This window comes from Zingiber officinale, chromosome 4A (genome assembly GCF_018446385.1).
Source record: "Zingiber officinale cultivar Zhangliang chromosome 4A, Zo_v1.1, whole genome shotgun sequence".
Classification (NCBI taxonomy): Eukaryota; Viridiplantae; Streptophyta; class Magnoliopsida; order Zingiberales; family Zingiberaceae; genus Zingiber; species Zingiber officinale.
The window spans coordinates 12,977,117-12,993,234 of record NC_055992.1 but is presented as its reverse complement, the minus strand read 5'-3'; the positions used below and the strand labels follow the sequence as shown (position 1 = coordinate 12,993,234).

Below are 16,118 nucleotides of genomic sequence, written 5' to 3'. Positions count from 1 at the left end.
GAATGTTGGTATTTACATGCTAGAGTGTTTTTTTCATGTATCTAGAGCTTGTGTATGTGATTCTTGGCACGAATCAGTGCTGGAAATCAGAAATTCTGATTTCGTTTTAGACTATCAGAGCCTGGATCGGTCAGCAGACCGATCCAGTGCCGTTTATTCTCCTGGATCGGTCAGCCAACCGATCCAGATGGATACAGTAGCCTACTGTATCTCCCAGGATCGGTCAGCCGACCGTTCCATCCGCGAACAGAGAGTTCGGGACGAAATCAGCGGTCACTGATCGGTCAGCCGACCGATCAGTGAGCAGCTGGATCGGTCTGCAGACCGATCCAGCCAGCGTTCCTGTGCGCGATCAGTGAGCCACTAATCGGTCCGCCGACCGATTAGTGAGTAGCTGGATCGGTCTGCAGACCGATCCAGCCAGTGTTCGCGTGGGTGTCAGTGGATCGCTCCACGGACCGATCCAAAGCTCCAGCTTCACCTCCTCCTCAGTATAGCTATGAATATCTAGAAGGTAGTTGGATATGAAATCTCACTCTTCCAGAGTTAACAGAGGCAACTACAACAGTTTAGTAAAATTTTATTTTACCCAGTCTTCCGCACAGCACAGCACAGTAGTTTCAATAGTTAATGTAGCGATCCGGATCACAGCTTAGTACCCAGGAGTTGGGTCGTTACAGAGTGGTATCAGAGCAAGTTCCTTACTTCCTACACACACATCAGCATTGTGCCTACAGCTTCCAAGTAAGAATATCTCTCACTCAGTTTTGTTTTCAGCTTTCATATCAGTTATATGTGCTTTCATATTTGCTCTCATGTTGGTAGTTAATTAATTCATGTTTACAGTGATAGTATATAACATGTTACCAATAGTTAACTATAACATGATAGCCCAGTTATATATATATGTGTTCTCTGCTATTTAGAAAATGGTACGAGGACGTCCAGCTAAGAAAGCAGCAGCGGCTGATCCCCAGCACGAGGCAGGTAGTTCAGTGCCTCCCCCAGACCTTACAGCACTAGTGGCTCAGCTACAGCAACAGTTAGCTGAATAGCAGCAGGAGATAGCCTCCTTAAAGGCTAACCAGCAGACTACTCCCCCAGTCACTCCAGTACCGAACCTCACGACTCCAGTAATCACAGAGGTTGTACCAGCTCAGCCTGCAGTACCAGTCCTAGTAGCCCCAGTAGCAGGGGCGCTTACCTTATCCAGTGGCAGAGAATTAAGCCCGAGAACTTCTCAGGCACCAGCGAACCATGGAATGCTCAGGCATGGTTTAAAACACTGGAAAGCACGATGGAGCTTCTAGACTGGCCAGAGTACGAAAAGGTGAAGTGTGCCTCCTTCTGTTTAACAGGAGACGCACGCATGTGGTGGGAGCGGATTAAATCGAAGTGGCCAGTAAATCAGATGACATGGGCCAACTTCGAGAAAGAATTCTTCGAGGAATTCTTTCACATGCAAGTCACGAACCGACACTATGACGAGTTTACAGAGTTTCGTCAGGGCAACCTATCAGTTCAGGAGGCCGTGAAGAAATTCAACAGGTTGGCCCGTCTGTGTCCAGAACTAGTCAGCTCAGAGAAGGAACGGGTACGGTTGATGCTGAAGATGCTCAGACCAGAGATCGCAATGAATGTGGCTGGTGGCGTTCATAGGCCACAAACCACAGAGGAGCTAGTGAGTAGTGCTCTGATCACCGAGCACTATCAGCACAGCATCACCCAGCAGAAGCAGGTTTTCACAGAGCCCAAGGGACAAGCGGGCTCAGGTACTCAGCAGAAACAACAGGGACATAGCTCCAACTGGAAGGGGAAACGTAAGGCAAGCAGTGACCCAAAAGGAGGACCAGCTGGAAAACATTCCAGACATCCCAAGTGTGCTACTTGTGGGAAACATCATCCAGGAGTTTGCCGCAAGGGTACGCGGGGTTGTTTTGAATGTGGACAGGAAGGGCACATGGCTAAGCAGTGCCCGAACAAGAACAATCTTCCTCACCTCGGTAGATACAATATGGAGCTCGGCCGGTAGCCTACACGGATGTATCTTGCCTTAGATGGTCCATGATCGGTCGAGGCGATTAGAAGCCCCCACAGCTACCACGAATGCCAGGATTTTCTCACTGACCAGAGAGGACGTAGCAAATGCCTCGACAGTTGTCACAGGTCAGGTCATATCAATATTTTACAGCATAATGCAACTGTCTTATTCGATACTGGGGCAACCCACTCTTATGTATCCAGGGCGTTTGCCGAGAAATTAGCAACACCTCCAGAGTTACTCAATAGTCAATTTCTGACAACACTACCCTCAGGAGACATTATGGCATCTACGCACTGGCTCAGAGCAGTGCCAGTCATTATAGCAGACAGAGAACTTTTTGGTGATCTGATAGTGCTAGAAATGACTGACTACGATGTCATCTTTGGAATGGATTTTCTGATCAGATACGGCGCGTCTATAGAGTGCCGTAAACAAAAGGTCATATTCCAACCTGAAGAAGGAGTACAGTTTGAGTACATGGGAAAACCAAAGAGAAAAGCCAGGAAGTTTCTCTCAGCATTGAAAGCACAGTAGCTATTGGATTCAGGATGCATGGGATTTTTAGCAAATGTAGTCAACACCAGCCAGGACAAGAACCAACAGCTATCAGAGGTTCGAGTCGTTTGTGACTACCCAGCAGTTTTCCCTGAAGAGCTACCAGGCTTAGCACCAGACAGGGAGATTGAATTTGAGATAGAGCTCATTCCCGGCACAAATCCAATTTCCAAGGCACCGTACCGCATGGCTCCAGCTGAACTGAAGGAACTTCAGGAGCAATTACAGGAGCTTCTTGACAAGGGTTTCATACGCCCTAGTCACTCACCATGGGGAGCACCTGTGTTGTTCGTGAAGAAGAAGGATGGAAGCATGCGCCTATGCATAGACTACCGTGCCTTGAACCAGGTCACAATTAAAAACAGGTACCCTCTCCCCAGGATAGATGACCTGTTTGATCAGCTAAAGGGAGCCACAGTATTCTCTAAAATTGACCTCAGATCAGGATATCATCAGGTTAGAGTCAAGAAAGGTGATATACCTAAAACAGCTTTCAAGACCAGATACGGACATTATGAGTTCGTAGTCATGCCTTTCGGTGTGACAAATGCTCCAGCTACTTTCATGGACCTCATGAACAGAGTATTCAGAGAATATTTAGACAAGTTTGTCATCGTGTTCATCGATGACATTCTTATCTATTCAAGCACTCAGGAGGACCATGCAGAGCATCTGAAGACAGTTTTGCAGATCCTTCAGCAGAACCAGCTGTATGCCAAATTCACGAAATGTGAATTTTGGCTAGACCAGGTAGCCTTTCTAGGTCACATCATCTCCAAGGATGATGTTATGGTAGATCCCAGCAAGATAGAAGCAGTAAGTAACTGGAAGAGACCCAGGAATGCCAGTGAAATTAGAAGCTTTCTGGGATTAGCAGGCTACTACAGGAAATTCGTAGAGGACTTCTCTAGGATAGCCTCCCCACTGACAGCTCTCACCAGAAAGAACAAGAAATTTCAGTGGACAGAGGACTGCGAGAACAGCTTTAGCGAACTAAAATGGAGATTGACCAGTGCTCCTATTTTAGCTATACCAGAAAACACAGACAGCTTCGACATCTACAGTGACGCCTCTAAGTTGGGCCTAGGAGCAGTACTGATGCAAAACGGCAAGGTGATCGCCTATGCCTCCAGACAACTCAAGGATTATGAGAAGAATTACCCTACTCATGACCTTGAGCTTGCAGCAGTAGTGTTCGCCCTCAAAATTTGGAGACATTACTTATATGGAGCTTAGTGCAGAGTGTATACAGATCATCAGAGTCTGAAGTACTTCTTTATTCAGAAGGATCTGAATATGCGGCAGCGCAGATGGTTAGAGCTGGTCAAGGATTATGACATAGATATCCTCTACCATCCAGGGAAAGCTAATAAGGTAGCAGACGCACTCAGCAGGAAGTCCAGTGCTACCTTATTATCTTTAGCAGCTATGTCACCACCCCTAAGGAAGGAGATTACAGCTTTTAGTCTCGAGCTTATAGTTGGGCAGCTTTCCACTATGTCCTTAGCATCTACCTTGCTTGATGATATCCAGACAGCTCAGGAACAGGATCCTGAAATTCAGAAAATCAAGCAAGGACTAGCAGAATCAGAGAGTAGAGAATTCAGAGTGTCCGATAGCGGGGTGTTGTATTTTGGTGACAGACTCTGTGTTCCAGATCAGAAGGAGCTACGGAGACAGATTTTAGATGAGGCTCACAGGACTCCCTATGCGATGCATCCTGGTTCCACCAAAATGTATCAGGATCTAAAGAAACGATTTTGGTGGCCTGGGATGAAGCGAGATATCGCCAGATACGTCAGCATCTGTCTAACCTGTCAGAGGGTTAAGGCAGAACATCAGCGACTAGGAGGAGTTCTGCAGCCGATCCAGATTCCAGAATGGAAGTGGGAGGATATCTCTATGGACTTCATAATGGGATTACCCAGAACCACGAATGGTTTTGATGCTATCTGGGTAATAGTCGACAGGTTGACTAAATCAGCCCACTTCTTAGCTATCAGAATATCCTATTCCATGGAGCAGCTAGCTCAGTTGTATCTCAAGGAGATTGTCAGGCTGCATGGAGTCCCACGAACCATTATATCAGACAGAGACAGCAGATTTACATCACACTTCTAGAAGTGTGTACAGACAGCTATGGGCACCCAGTTAAAATTCAGCACAGCCTTCCATCCTCAGACAGATGGTCAGACGGAGCGAGTAAATCAGGTACTCGAAGATATGCTCCGGGCTTGTGCCCTATATTTCAAGGGAAGTTGGTGCAAATATCTGAGTCTAACAGAATTTGCATACAACAACAGTTATCAGGCCACTATCGGCATGGCTCCTTATGAGGCACTCTATGGGCGGAGGTGCAGATCACCAATCTGCTGGTATGAGAGTGGTGAACAGAAGGAACTAAAGCTTCAGACAGATCTAGTAACAGATACCACAGCAGCCATACAGCAGATTCGCCAGAGGATAGAGACAGCACAGAGCCGTCAGAAGAGCTATGCTGATACACGACGCAGACCCCTAGAGTTTTCAGTTGGGGATACAGTTTTCCTCAGAGTAGCTCCCATGAAGGGAGTCATGCGTTTTGGGAAGAAGGGCAAGCTAGCTCCCAGATATGTGGGACCATACCTTATCACGAAGAGAGTGGGCAAGGTAGCATATGAGCTAGAGCTACCTCAGGAGATGTCAGCCGTCTACAACGTATTTCATGTCTCCATGCTGAAGAAGCATATTCCGGACGCCACCCAGGTGATTGAGCCACAGTTGGTACAGGTCCGTGATGATCTCAGCTATGACAGTCGGCCTATTCAGATAATAGACCGAGCAGTAAAGAAATTACGGAACAAGGAAGTACCATTAGTCAAAGTCAGCTGGCAAAATCACACAGCAGCAGAGGCGACTTGGGAGACAGAAGTACCCAGAATTGTTTTAAGTTCGGGGATGAAATTTTATAAGGTATGGGGGATTGTAAAGCCCGAAAAATTCTCGAATTTATTTTAGAATTTTTCTATGATTTTTCTGGAATTTTTAGATATTTTTCCGGAATTTTCCGAGTAGCGGAAGTAGCAAAAATAATTGGAACCGTAAAATAGCTTAGGCGGGAATCGAACCCGAGACCTATGGTTTACGGATAAGTTTAGTAACCGGTGTACCCAGCAGGGCCGTGCTGAAAGAGAGGAGAACCAAATAAATTTATATTGGAGTTGGGCGAATTAAGTCTTTAGTATAAATAGGAAGGTTAAGTGGGAGTTGGGTTATTTTGTTTTGGTTCGGCACATTCTTTTTCACCGTGACCTATCCCTCTTCCCAAAAACCTCACCGCCGCCCACACCTCTTCCTCCTCCTCTCTCGGCGCCCAAGCCCAAGGACTCTCGGCTCATCTTCCGGCGACGACTCCAACACGAAAAAGATTCTTCTCCGCGAGAGGAACGCGAGGACGTAAGCGGTTCGTCGAACGAAGCAGTTTCCGGAAAACCTAGCGGATAGAATCGTAAGAAAACCTTGCGATTGAGGTAAGAAACCCCTCACCTGCAGTATAATTGCTCTCGCTTGTTAGTTTTGGCGTTAGTTTAGTAGTTTTACAGTTTTCAGTTATAGGGTGTGCTCTCAGTGCACACCAAGCATTCGGTAGAATGCCTAGTTCAGAAGGATGCACCAGTAGGCGTCCTAACAGCATGTAAAACGTATTAGAAACATTTTACTCAGTTTATTATCAGTTATTACAGCTATATGGATCAGATATCCATTGGGTGGGCTCCCACAGTAGGCTCTAGGTTCAGATAACCTAGCTCTAGGTTCAGATAACCTAGAACAGCAAAGTAAAATAAAACAGTATTCAGTATTTTACTTTTATTCAGTTGGCACTGTATTTGGATCAGATATCCATGGGCTTAGTAAGAAACCATCTACCTCACAAAAACATGCAACGATGCAAATATGATTTTAAATCATGTTGTTTAAAATATATGCTGGATATACTGAATAAACTAGCATGGCATGACATATAGGCATACAAAAGCATAAACTGGAACTGAAACATGGCATAGCATATAGATTGAACATGCTTTAAACTGGACATGGCATACTTATAAGCTGAGTATGAAACTGAACTAGTCATGCATATATCTAAATCTGTACATGAACTCAAATCATGTAAACTGAACCTGAACTGAACTGAAAGCTAAATTAGTGTTCTCATCACTGGTTTCAAATTTGAAAACTATACATATAATAGATGAAAATACTAAACATGCTGCTGGGGCCCTGGCATCTGTACTTACTGTGCGCGCATCCATACGAGACCCGGGATTGCAAGTTCCGAATCCAGCAGGGTTACTAGGTTATCTGAACCTAGGGACGACTGTGAGAGTCCAGCCCATGGATATCTGATCCAAATACAGTGCCAACTGAATAAAAGTAAAATACTGTTTTATTTTACTTTGCTGTTCTAGGTTATCTGAACCTAGAGCTAGGTTATCTGAACCTAGAGGCTACTGTGGGAGCCCACCCAATGGATATCTGATCCATATAGCTGTAATAACTGATAATAAACTGAGTAAAATGTTTCTAATACGTTTTACATGCTGTTAGGATGCCTACTGGTGCATCCTTCTGAACTAGGCATTCTACCGAATGCTTGGTGTGCACTGAGAGCACACCCTATAACTGAAAACTGTAAAACTACTAAACTAACGCCAAAACTAACAAGCGAGAGCAATTATACTGCAGGTGAGGGGTTTCTTACCTCAATCGCAAGGTTTTCTTACGATTCTATCCGCTAGGTTTTCCGGAAACTGCTTCGTTCGACGAACCGCTTACGTCCTCGCGTTCCTCTCGCGGAGAAGAATCTTTTTCGTGTTGGAGTCGTCGCCGGAAGATGAGCCGAGAGTCCTTGGGCTTGGGCGCCGAGAGAGGAGGAGGAAGAGGTGTGGGCGGCGGTGAGGTTTTTGGGAAGAGGGATAGGTCACGGTGAAAAAGAATGTGCCGAACCAAAACAAAATAACCCAACTCCCACTTAACCTTCCTATTTATACTAAAGACTTAATTCGCCCAACTCCAATATAAATATATTTGGTTCTCCTCTCTTTCAGCACGGCCCTGCTGGGTACACCGGTTACTAAACTTATCCGTAAACCATAGGTCTCGGGTTCGATTCCCGCCTAAGCTATTTTACGGTTCCAATTATTTTTGCTACTTCCGCTACTCGGAAAATTCTGGAAAAATATCTAAAAATTCCAGAAAAATCATAGAATAATTCTAAAATAAATTCGGGAATTTTTCGGGCTTTACAAATGTACCTCTTTTCTCTATCTTGGGTAGCATGACATAAGCTAAGTATCATATGGAGATGAGTTTTAGTTTTAGCTAGACCTTAAGGATCTTATCTTCACTTCACTATGCTTGATGCTTGAATGGTTGATATCATTGAAATAGTCATGATTCATCTTGTTTGTTTAGTACTTGGTTTCCATGGTGATTTCTCAAACTTCATTTTGGTTACTGGATGAGGCTCAACTCATGTAAGCTCATTTGGAAAAATCAAAATATCTCAACATTTGTGCCAAAAGTACATTTGTGAATAAGATTTGCACAATGCAAATACTTATGAAAAAAAGTGTGGGAAAAAAAATGAATAAGGGATATAAAAAACAGTTGTCGTGAATGGAATCTAGCTAGTCACCCCTTTGAGACCAAGTTAGGTTACTGGGGAAATGATTGCTTAGCTTCTCTTGAGATTGAGCACGCCTTTGAGACCTTGGGTTGATTGAGAAATATGAACCAAGTGTGTGGCAAGTAAGTGTCTATCACTGGTTACTTGTCTATCACCAGAAACATTAGGAATTCAAACTTGATGATGACTTGACTAGGACATAGATTGAAACTTGAAGAGTTTTGAGTTATTTTTGCACTGTGCACAGGGTACTTATGCTTGAGTCAAACTTAACTTGTTTTCATGATCATGCTTACTAATGAAACTTTTTGATAGAGTTAGGAGAATGTATTAGGGATATGAGAGCATTGTAGAGCATATGAATTTAGATTACAGCATTTTGCTTTAGGACAAGCAAAGGTTTGAGTCTGGGGGTATGATATGCGTAGATTGTATACACTTATTTAGCATATTTTGACGCACATTCTCATACTTTGTACATGCTTTATCTATGTATTTTCGTACTTCCAGCTTTCCTTTTGAGCATATTTACTCTCTTCGTTCGGAGATCTACTTTTGTACAATTTTTGTACACAGGAGTCGAATTTGGTGAAGGATACGTGTTCGAGGCCAAATCTACAAGCAAAGCAATGGAGGAAGGCATTGTACCTTAACCCCACACGGCCCTGCCATGGGAGTTTGCCCAGGCCATGTGGAGATGAGAGGCTATGTAGCTGCAGTAGAGAAAGGAGATGGCCTAGCCGTGTGAACCTCACACGGCCGTGCCAAGTTTTGAAGCCCAATGAAGTCTAGGTCGTGTACACCACACGACCATGTCAGTTTTCCAAAGACCAGAGAAGCCTCGGTCGTGTACCTTACACGTCCGTGTGAGGTTTCCAGTGAGCAAGAGAGTGCTGGCCGTGTGCACCACACGACCATGTCGGGTTTCCAGAGGTGAAGGCAGTAGAGGCCGTGTAGATCTACACGACCGTGTAAGGGGATCATCGGTAGAGGCAAGCCACGACCGTATCTCACACGGCCGTGTGAGGTTGGCAGAGAAGAGAATGGAGCAGGCCGTGTGAACCTCACACGGTCGTGCTTCGGGGCCGTGTGGCGCCCAATCCCCTCTTCTATATAAGACTTCCTTCAAGATTTGAAAGGGGATCTTCTCTCCTTTGGGAGAAAGGAAAATTTGGGTGATTTCCCTCCATCTTGGAGGGATTTTCCGACGATTCTAGGGAGGATCTTCACCGATTCGACTCCAAGATCGAAGGATTGGATCCGAAGACCATTCTTCTCTATAGATAAGTTTTCTTTCTCTCCTTTCTTGGATTTGAGAGATTAGAAATACTTGTAATCTTTGTTTCTTTAGGATTCTTTCTTCGATTTATGGAGTAGATCTCTTGTTCTAGGATGGAGGGAGTATTTGTAAGGAAATCTTGATGTAAAACTCTTGTGGATATGCCAATTTCCCATTTCTATGATTTTGTCCTGTTTTGTATCTATTTGATCTTGTATGGAATGTTATGATTGTACCTAATTACCATGCTTGATTGAATGTTTGGATATCTTGTGGATCTTGTAGAGGTAATTCCTCATTCGATTTTCCGAGGGATCTTCGTGACAGGAACATGCCCGTGTAAGGACATTTGAGGGAGGATTTTGAAGGTGAAATAGGGTCATTCAAGGGGGTAGGATAGATTTATGCATTAATCTTTATACCTAGATGCGTTTGATGAGAGATGAATTCTTATGTTGATTATCTGAAGGACGCACGTGACAGGCAAGCCCGTGTAAGGACTCGCATCATTAAAACAAAAATATATTAGAATTAACATCATATTATATATATAATTAAAAAATAGATTAAATATCTATATAGTCTACTCATAATATCAACATAATTAGTTAGTGAATTGTAGAAGAAAAAAATGGTATTTGGGTTTGATATTAGATATCAGCAGTTCCCGCATGTTATACATACATTTAATATGCATTTCACTCTTCCAATCCTTAAAATTCTCATAGCACTCGGGGTATTGGAATAATAACATATGTCCAATATTTTTAGCTATTATTAATAAAGGTAATATAATATTTTTTCTAAGAAAAGCATGGATCAAGAGTATCAAACTTCTTAATACTTGAGTAAATATAACGCTGTCCTAAATTTCTACTATTACCATTCATTCATTTTCTTCTTCTCTCTTCTTCTCGTTTTCATCTAGAGCCTTTAAAGTTTTCTTCATGTTTTCTTTTTCAAAATCGACAATTTTTAATTCCGTTTTTAGTTTTTTCTCCACAAAATTCCTAAAAATAGATTTAATATTTCGATTGATATAGAAAAAATATATTTTCTACTTGATAAAAAAAATAAGAATTTACATATACTAATGTGGGAATAATTTAAAAGATACAAAACGAAAAATAACGATATTTACTAGTAACAACATAATGGAGACATCAATTAATATAAATTAATCCAAAATCTGGTTCAAATCTATAGGTACATACCAAATTTATCTAATCATCATACACGAGTTACAATATAATATTATTTAGCCGTTTTCATTTATAATTTTAATTTTAGAAAAAAAACAAAATATATATTACATAATATACGTGCTCAACACATGCAAATCATGGTTTGGAGGTTTAGCTAGCAATGATTATCAATCAAATCAACCTAAAAGATTATCTTATTTACCTTAATCAAATGGATTTGTTTCTGTTTATTAATTTGCATATAGAAATTTCACTTTTGGGGCTCTCATGTTTTAGTGGTGCATTAATTGCAAGCTGATCTAATTTCAATTGCCTTAATAATTTAACTTCTTCATTCCAATTAGTATGATTTTTCACTCAAAATGTATTTCATTTTGAAACTCTCATATATATATATATGAGTGTATGTAAAATCTGATGAGAACACTAACAATCACATAAATAACCAAAAGCTCAATCATAACTTGGCTTATAAGTAAAGCAGCACTAACAACACTAGTTTCTTCTAGCAAATTAAAAAACACATCACTTTCTAGTCTTCAAGCGAAACTGATGGAGTTAATTGTATATATTTAGAGAGAGAGTTAAATGGATCGGATCGATGACTTATCAAGCGAGACGTAAATCATGATGAGATGCATATGATCTGATGGCCTGAAGGTTTGGCTGGTTGGGTCGAACCCTGTACGTGTACATGGGATCAGTCTGCCCTCCATCATCAATATCTTCCACGTACCTGCAAACACCTCCATGCTCCTCTTTCATCTCCTATAGTTAATTAATTTGAGAATTAATACAACAGATAACAGTTAATGTTCACTGCAAACTATAAAGGAAATAATGAACAGTTCGATATATTGCTTGATGAGGACACAAAGGTGTAATGTTGTAGTTGATTATACCAGTTGATGCAGTAAGTTCCTGTGAGTTTCTTGGGAGTTCTTAACCTGCAGAATCCGATCCACTTGAATACTTGATCATGAGCGTAGTTATATATATATATTCTTATTTCCATTTGAAAAACATCTTGCAAATATGTCAGTTTTATCTCGATACAATTCAGAAAATCCTTGTTTTAGCTAGTTGATTTTTTGTTTCCATGTATAATGTATTGATATATAGTTTTGAAATCATTTAATTTGAAATTAGTCAGACGAAAAGAAATTGATTTACCTTCTTCTTGTAGGTATCTGTTTGAGTGCTGATCACATGATACTACAAGCAAATGGAAAACCGATATTAATTTACTTTATGCAACTTGATTATTTATATTTGAATTTCACTGATCATTTTAAGAAATAAATCGACCAGTAAATCAATCATACGGCACAATCTCCCAATTTCTTGGGGAAAAGATGAACAATGAATAAGTATAAAAGTCAGAGTAAAATTATTTTCCGTAAATAAACAATTCAGGAATAAATTTGGAAGGAGACATTGCTCATACTTTTCTATGACGAACGACCTTCAATGCCTCATCCAGATTTTGCTCAAGACCGCGCAGTTCCTTGATGTCCATCCCATCAAGATCTTCTCCCATCCTTTGCCTGTTTGTACGTAGTACGTACATCATTAAATCAGCGAGTAATCATCTTGCTTTCACAATAAATAAATAGAAAGTGAATAAAAATGAACTCGATTATTTACTACCTTATTTCTCTGCGAAGTTTGTGGTTAATCTCTTTGAGATGGTTCAAATTATTCTGCATTCTCTTCTCGTTCCAAGAAATTAAGAAAGAAAATATCAGCATCAAAAGCTTAATTAATTATTGATGAAACAACACAAAGAATAGCTCAAGTGGTCATCTTGATCACCTCATACTGTGCACTCCACAAGTTGATCCCGGTCACTCGCTGATAACGATCAAACATAGTTTTGGTGCTGTAATTAACAACACAAAACAAATATATATTTGGTATCAAGTAATCCATTAAAAATAAAAGAGACAAAAGGGAGGGAGTGAATCATATATACTCAGTAGAAGGGCTGCAGTAATCAGAGAACTTGCCGGTGCTGGAGAACATGATTATGGAAACCTCAGCATCACACAGCACCGTGAGCTCCCTCGCCTTCTTCATGATCCCTGTCCTCCTCTTGGAATAAGTCACCTGTCTGTTGGTTGGGTTCTCTATCTTCTTTATCTCAATCTTCCCCCTCCCCATGATATCTCCTCCTCCTCCTCTTCTCAAAGCAAAGCTGAGAATTAATTAAGCAAAAGGCTTAGCGAGCTACTGACCAGAGGGAGGTCTTAGCGAGTACTCACTAGTCCATAAAAAAGAGATGAGCAAAAGCAAGAGCAAGAGCAAGCGCAAGAGCAAGAGTACTCCAGTTGAGGGATGGAGTGCAGAGGACAGAGATAAAACAGATGAGGCCAATGTTTCCCCTTCAGTGAAAAGCTCATAGGCAACTGGTAGCATGTGATGTCTTGCCACTAACTTCTCATGTCTCACATTCTCCCAAAACCTTTATTTTTCCACAATAGAAGTATTCAGATTAAAATAATATGACTTACTACAAGAAACAACATTCTCTCTCTGTGTGAGAAGATCTATCTCCTAATCACTTACAGGCTTGCTTCTACTGGTCATAAACTTAGCTTGCAAGCAAAACAAAGACTCCAGCTGCATGCTTCGGTGCATGTTTAATTAACAGAAAGGGATGAATGAGCTAACTGTCACCTACGTAGCTTGTCAAACAAACGTTTGTAGTTTAGACTTCAAAAGAAGTTGAAGTGATCGAGTAAAGAAGCTAGCCAGAGTTGCAGTTCTTTTTCCACCACGAGAGAGAGTTCAAGTCATGGAGGCCATGACATGATGACATGTCACATCTTCGATCGATCAGTTGTATAGTTGTATGAAAATAACAAAATGAACATCATGCGAAATGCTGGGCTGATCTTTTTGTGAAATCTATCGGGTACGTTAGTAGCAGGAGCTTAATTAATTGTACTTAAATCATTATAGAAACTCTCACGTAAGATAATTAAGTCTCTTGTCAAACAATGCAATAATAGTGAAGTAATTGATATTTATTTTCTAATTAAAATTAAATTTCTCAATTATAAGAATGCGTTTGGTTCGGGGTTATTCTTGATAATCTTGGTTATCCATCCAAAGTTATCAACAAAAACCTTGTTTGGTTTAGGTATTCAATGATTCCCAAGTAATGTTCCATGCCCGACACATCAGCAAAAGGGTCATGCAGCCTGGAATCGGAAAATCTCATAAAACTAAGGTTTTACGAATTTTTTTTATCAAAAATACCCTCCGATAAGAAAAAACATGAAAAAAAAAGAAAAAATGTAAAAAAATATTAAAAAATGTAAAAAAATAAAAAAATGTTTTAAAAAATTTAAAAATTTAAATAATTTTTAAATAAATAATTTAAAAAATAATAATAATAAAAAATAAAAATTTTAAAAATAAAAAATAAAAATTTTAAAAATGGTAAAAAATTTTAAAAATTTTAAAAAATTAAAAAAAATTTAAATTTTAAAATTTTAAAATTTTTAAAAAATTTTAAAAATTTTAAAAATTTTAAAAATATATAAAAATTTTAAAAATAAAAATAAAAATAAAATTAAAAATAAAATAAATAAATAAAAATTAAAATTTAAAAAATGTAAAAAAATAAAAAAATATAAATATAAATAATATAAAAATATAAAAACATTAAAAAATAAAAAAACACATAAAAAAATATACAGGAAAAAGAAAAATAAAAAAATATTAAAAAATAAATAAATAAATAAATAATAATAATAATAAATGAATGAATAATAATAATAATAATAATAATAATAATATTATTATTATTATTATGTATAGTTGGTTTTGTAACTGAGGATAATACGGTAAAATATTAAACTAGGGTATTCATTAAAACCTTCAAACAAACAAGTTTTGTTGTATTACCTAAGTTGAACCAAACAACATTTGGTTATATTTTATTCCATATAACCTTGGTTATGTGATTACCTGGTAATCACATAACCAAGATTATATAGGATGACTTGAATCAAACGCACCCTAAGGATGTTAAAACATACCTTTTATTATTATTTCTCTTTTTAAAAAATGTGACCGGTCTTTTGCCTGTGATATATAATTCCTTCCGAATTTAAAATTTGAATTAATTTATAAATTATTTTAGACGTAGATTTGAATAAATAGACACTTTTAGATTCTTAAAATGCTCGAATTTTACACTCTAAAATTGATTAATATATAATTAAATATGTAAACAAGCACAAATTAATTAACTACTCGAACTTTATAAAATAGCGCGCAAAATAGTATTTCAAAGCACAATATCAAATGTTTTACTTTAGTCGTCCTAATATCGAATATAATACAAATATTTATTTTTTAAATATATTTAGAAAAATAATAATAATATTTTTAAACTCCGAAATTTTTATTTTTTCTCTAAATTAAATGACGTGTAAAATATATGTTTTTTAGACTCCGCTGATCTATAAATCAATTTATATTCTTAATAAAATTAGTCACTACTTGTATGTGTAATATAATGCATAAATATATATAAATTATATAAAATAAAAATTTACCTTCAAGTAATTAAACAATATTATTCCTAAATCCTAATATGATTTATTCTATAAAAATCTTAATCTAAAAATAAAATAGAAATTAGGTTATTAATCATATCTCAAATTATGTAACGAGAATATCACAGAGATGGATAGATGCAACTATGATTTTTTTTTTTTCGAAGAATCAATGAGATACAAATGGATTGATGTGGTTGTATCGTATGGAGAAGAGCAAAAATAGATGAATTGATATGTTGTGATATAAAAAGGATAAGAAAGACAAATGTGTAGTAAAAGTTGGAGAGAGAGAGGGAAGGAAAAAATGATGAAAAACTCATGAGAATTGAGACAGTAAGAAAAAAATGATACAGATAGTAGAAATTATGTTATGTGCATATGATTTGAGAAGGATAAGAAGTTGAAATTACTAATAAACCTTGAAATTATTTTCGACCTAAAAATAAAAAAAACATTAACATAATTTAATTTTAGACTTCGCTAAATCAATTGAGAGTTAGCTATTAAAAGATCTATATAGATCTATATTTTTAATTAAATAGTAAGATATATAATCTTATATTTTGAAAAAAAAAAGGCTATTTAAACATCCTAGGTGTGAGAAAAAAATTAAATTTATGGTCCAATGAAGATGACTAGCTTATTTCGAGCAATCGGTTTAAGTTAGGCCCGTCACATTTGCCTACTCCATCAAACTATTTAAGTGGATTGGATTGAAATTTTATCAATCCATTTAAAGGTGAGCCAAGGCGGACCGACCCATTTGGGCCCGTGACCCGGGCAGGTCAGCCCA

The 16,118-nt window shown here is 38.5% G+C and overlaps 1 protein-coding gene across 1 annotated transcript; it reads right to left on the bottom strand.

The window, feature by feature from the left end:
• Positions 1-11,294: 11,294 nt before the first annotated feature.
• On the bottom strand, positions 11,295-13,135 carry LOC121973145 (MADS-box transcription factor 16-like). The gene is made up of 7 exons (XM_042524730.1): positions 12,727-13,135; positions 12,567-12,633; positions 12,402-12,463; positions 12,199-12,298; positions 11,925-11,966; positions 11,654-11,698; positions 11,295-11,519 (listed from the first exon to the last, which is right to left on the bottom strand). The coding sequence occupies exons 1-7, from the start codon at positions 12,912-12,914 to the stop codon at positions 11,361-11,363; spliced, it is 663 nt and encodes a 220-aa protein (XP_042380664.1). The 5' UTR covers positions 12,915-13,135; the 3' UTR covers positions 11,295-11,360.
• Positions 13,136-16,118: the final 2,983 nt, after the last annotated feature.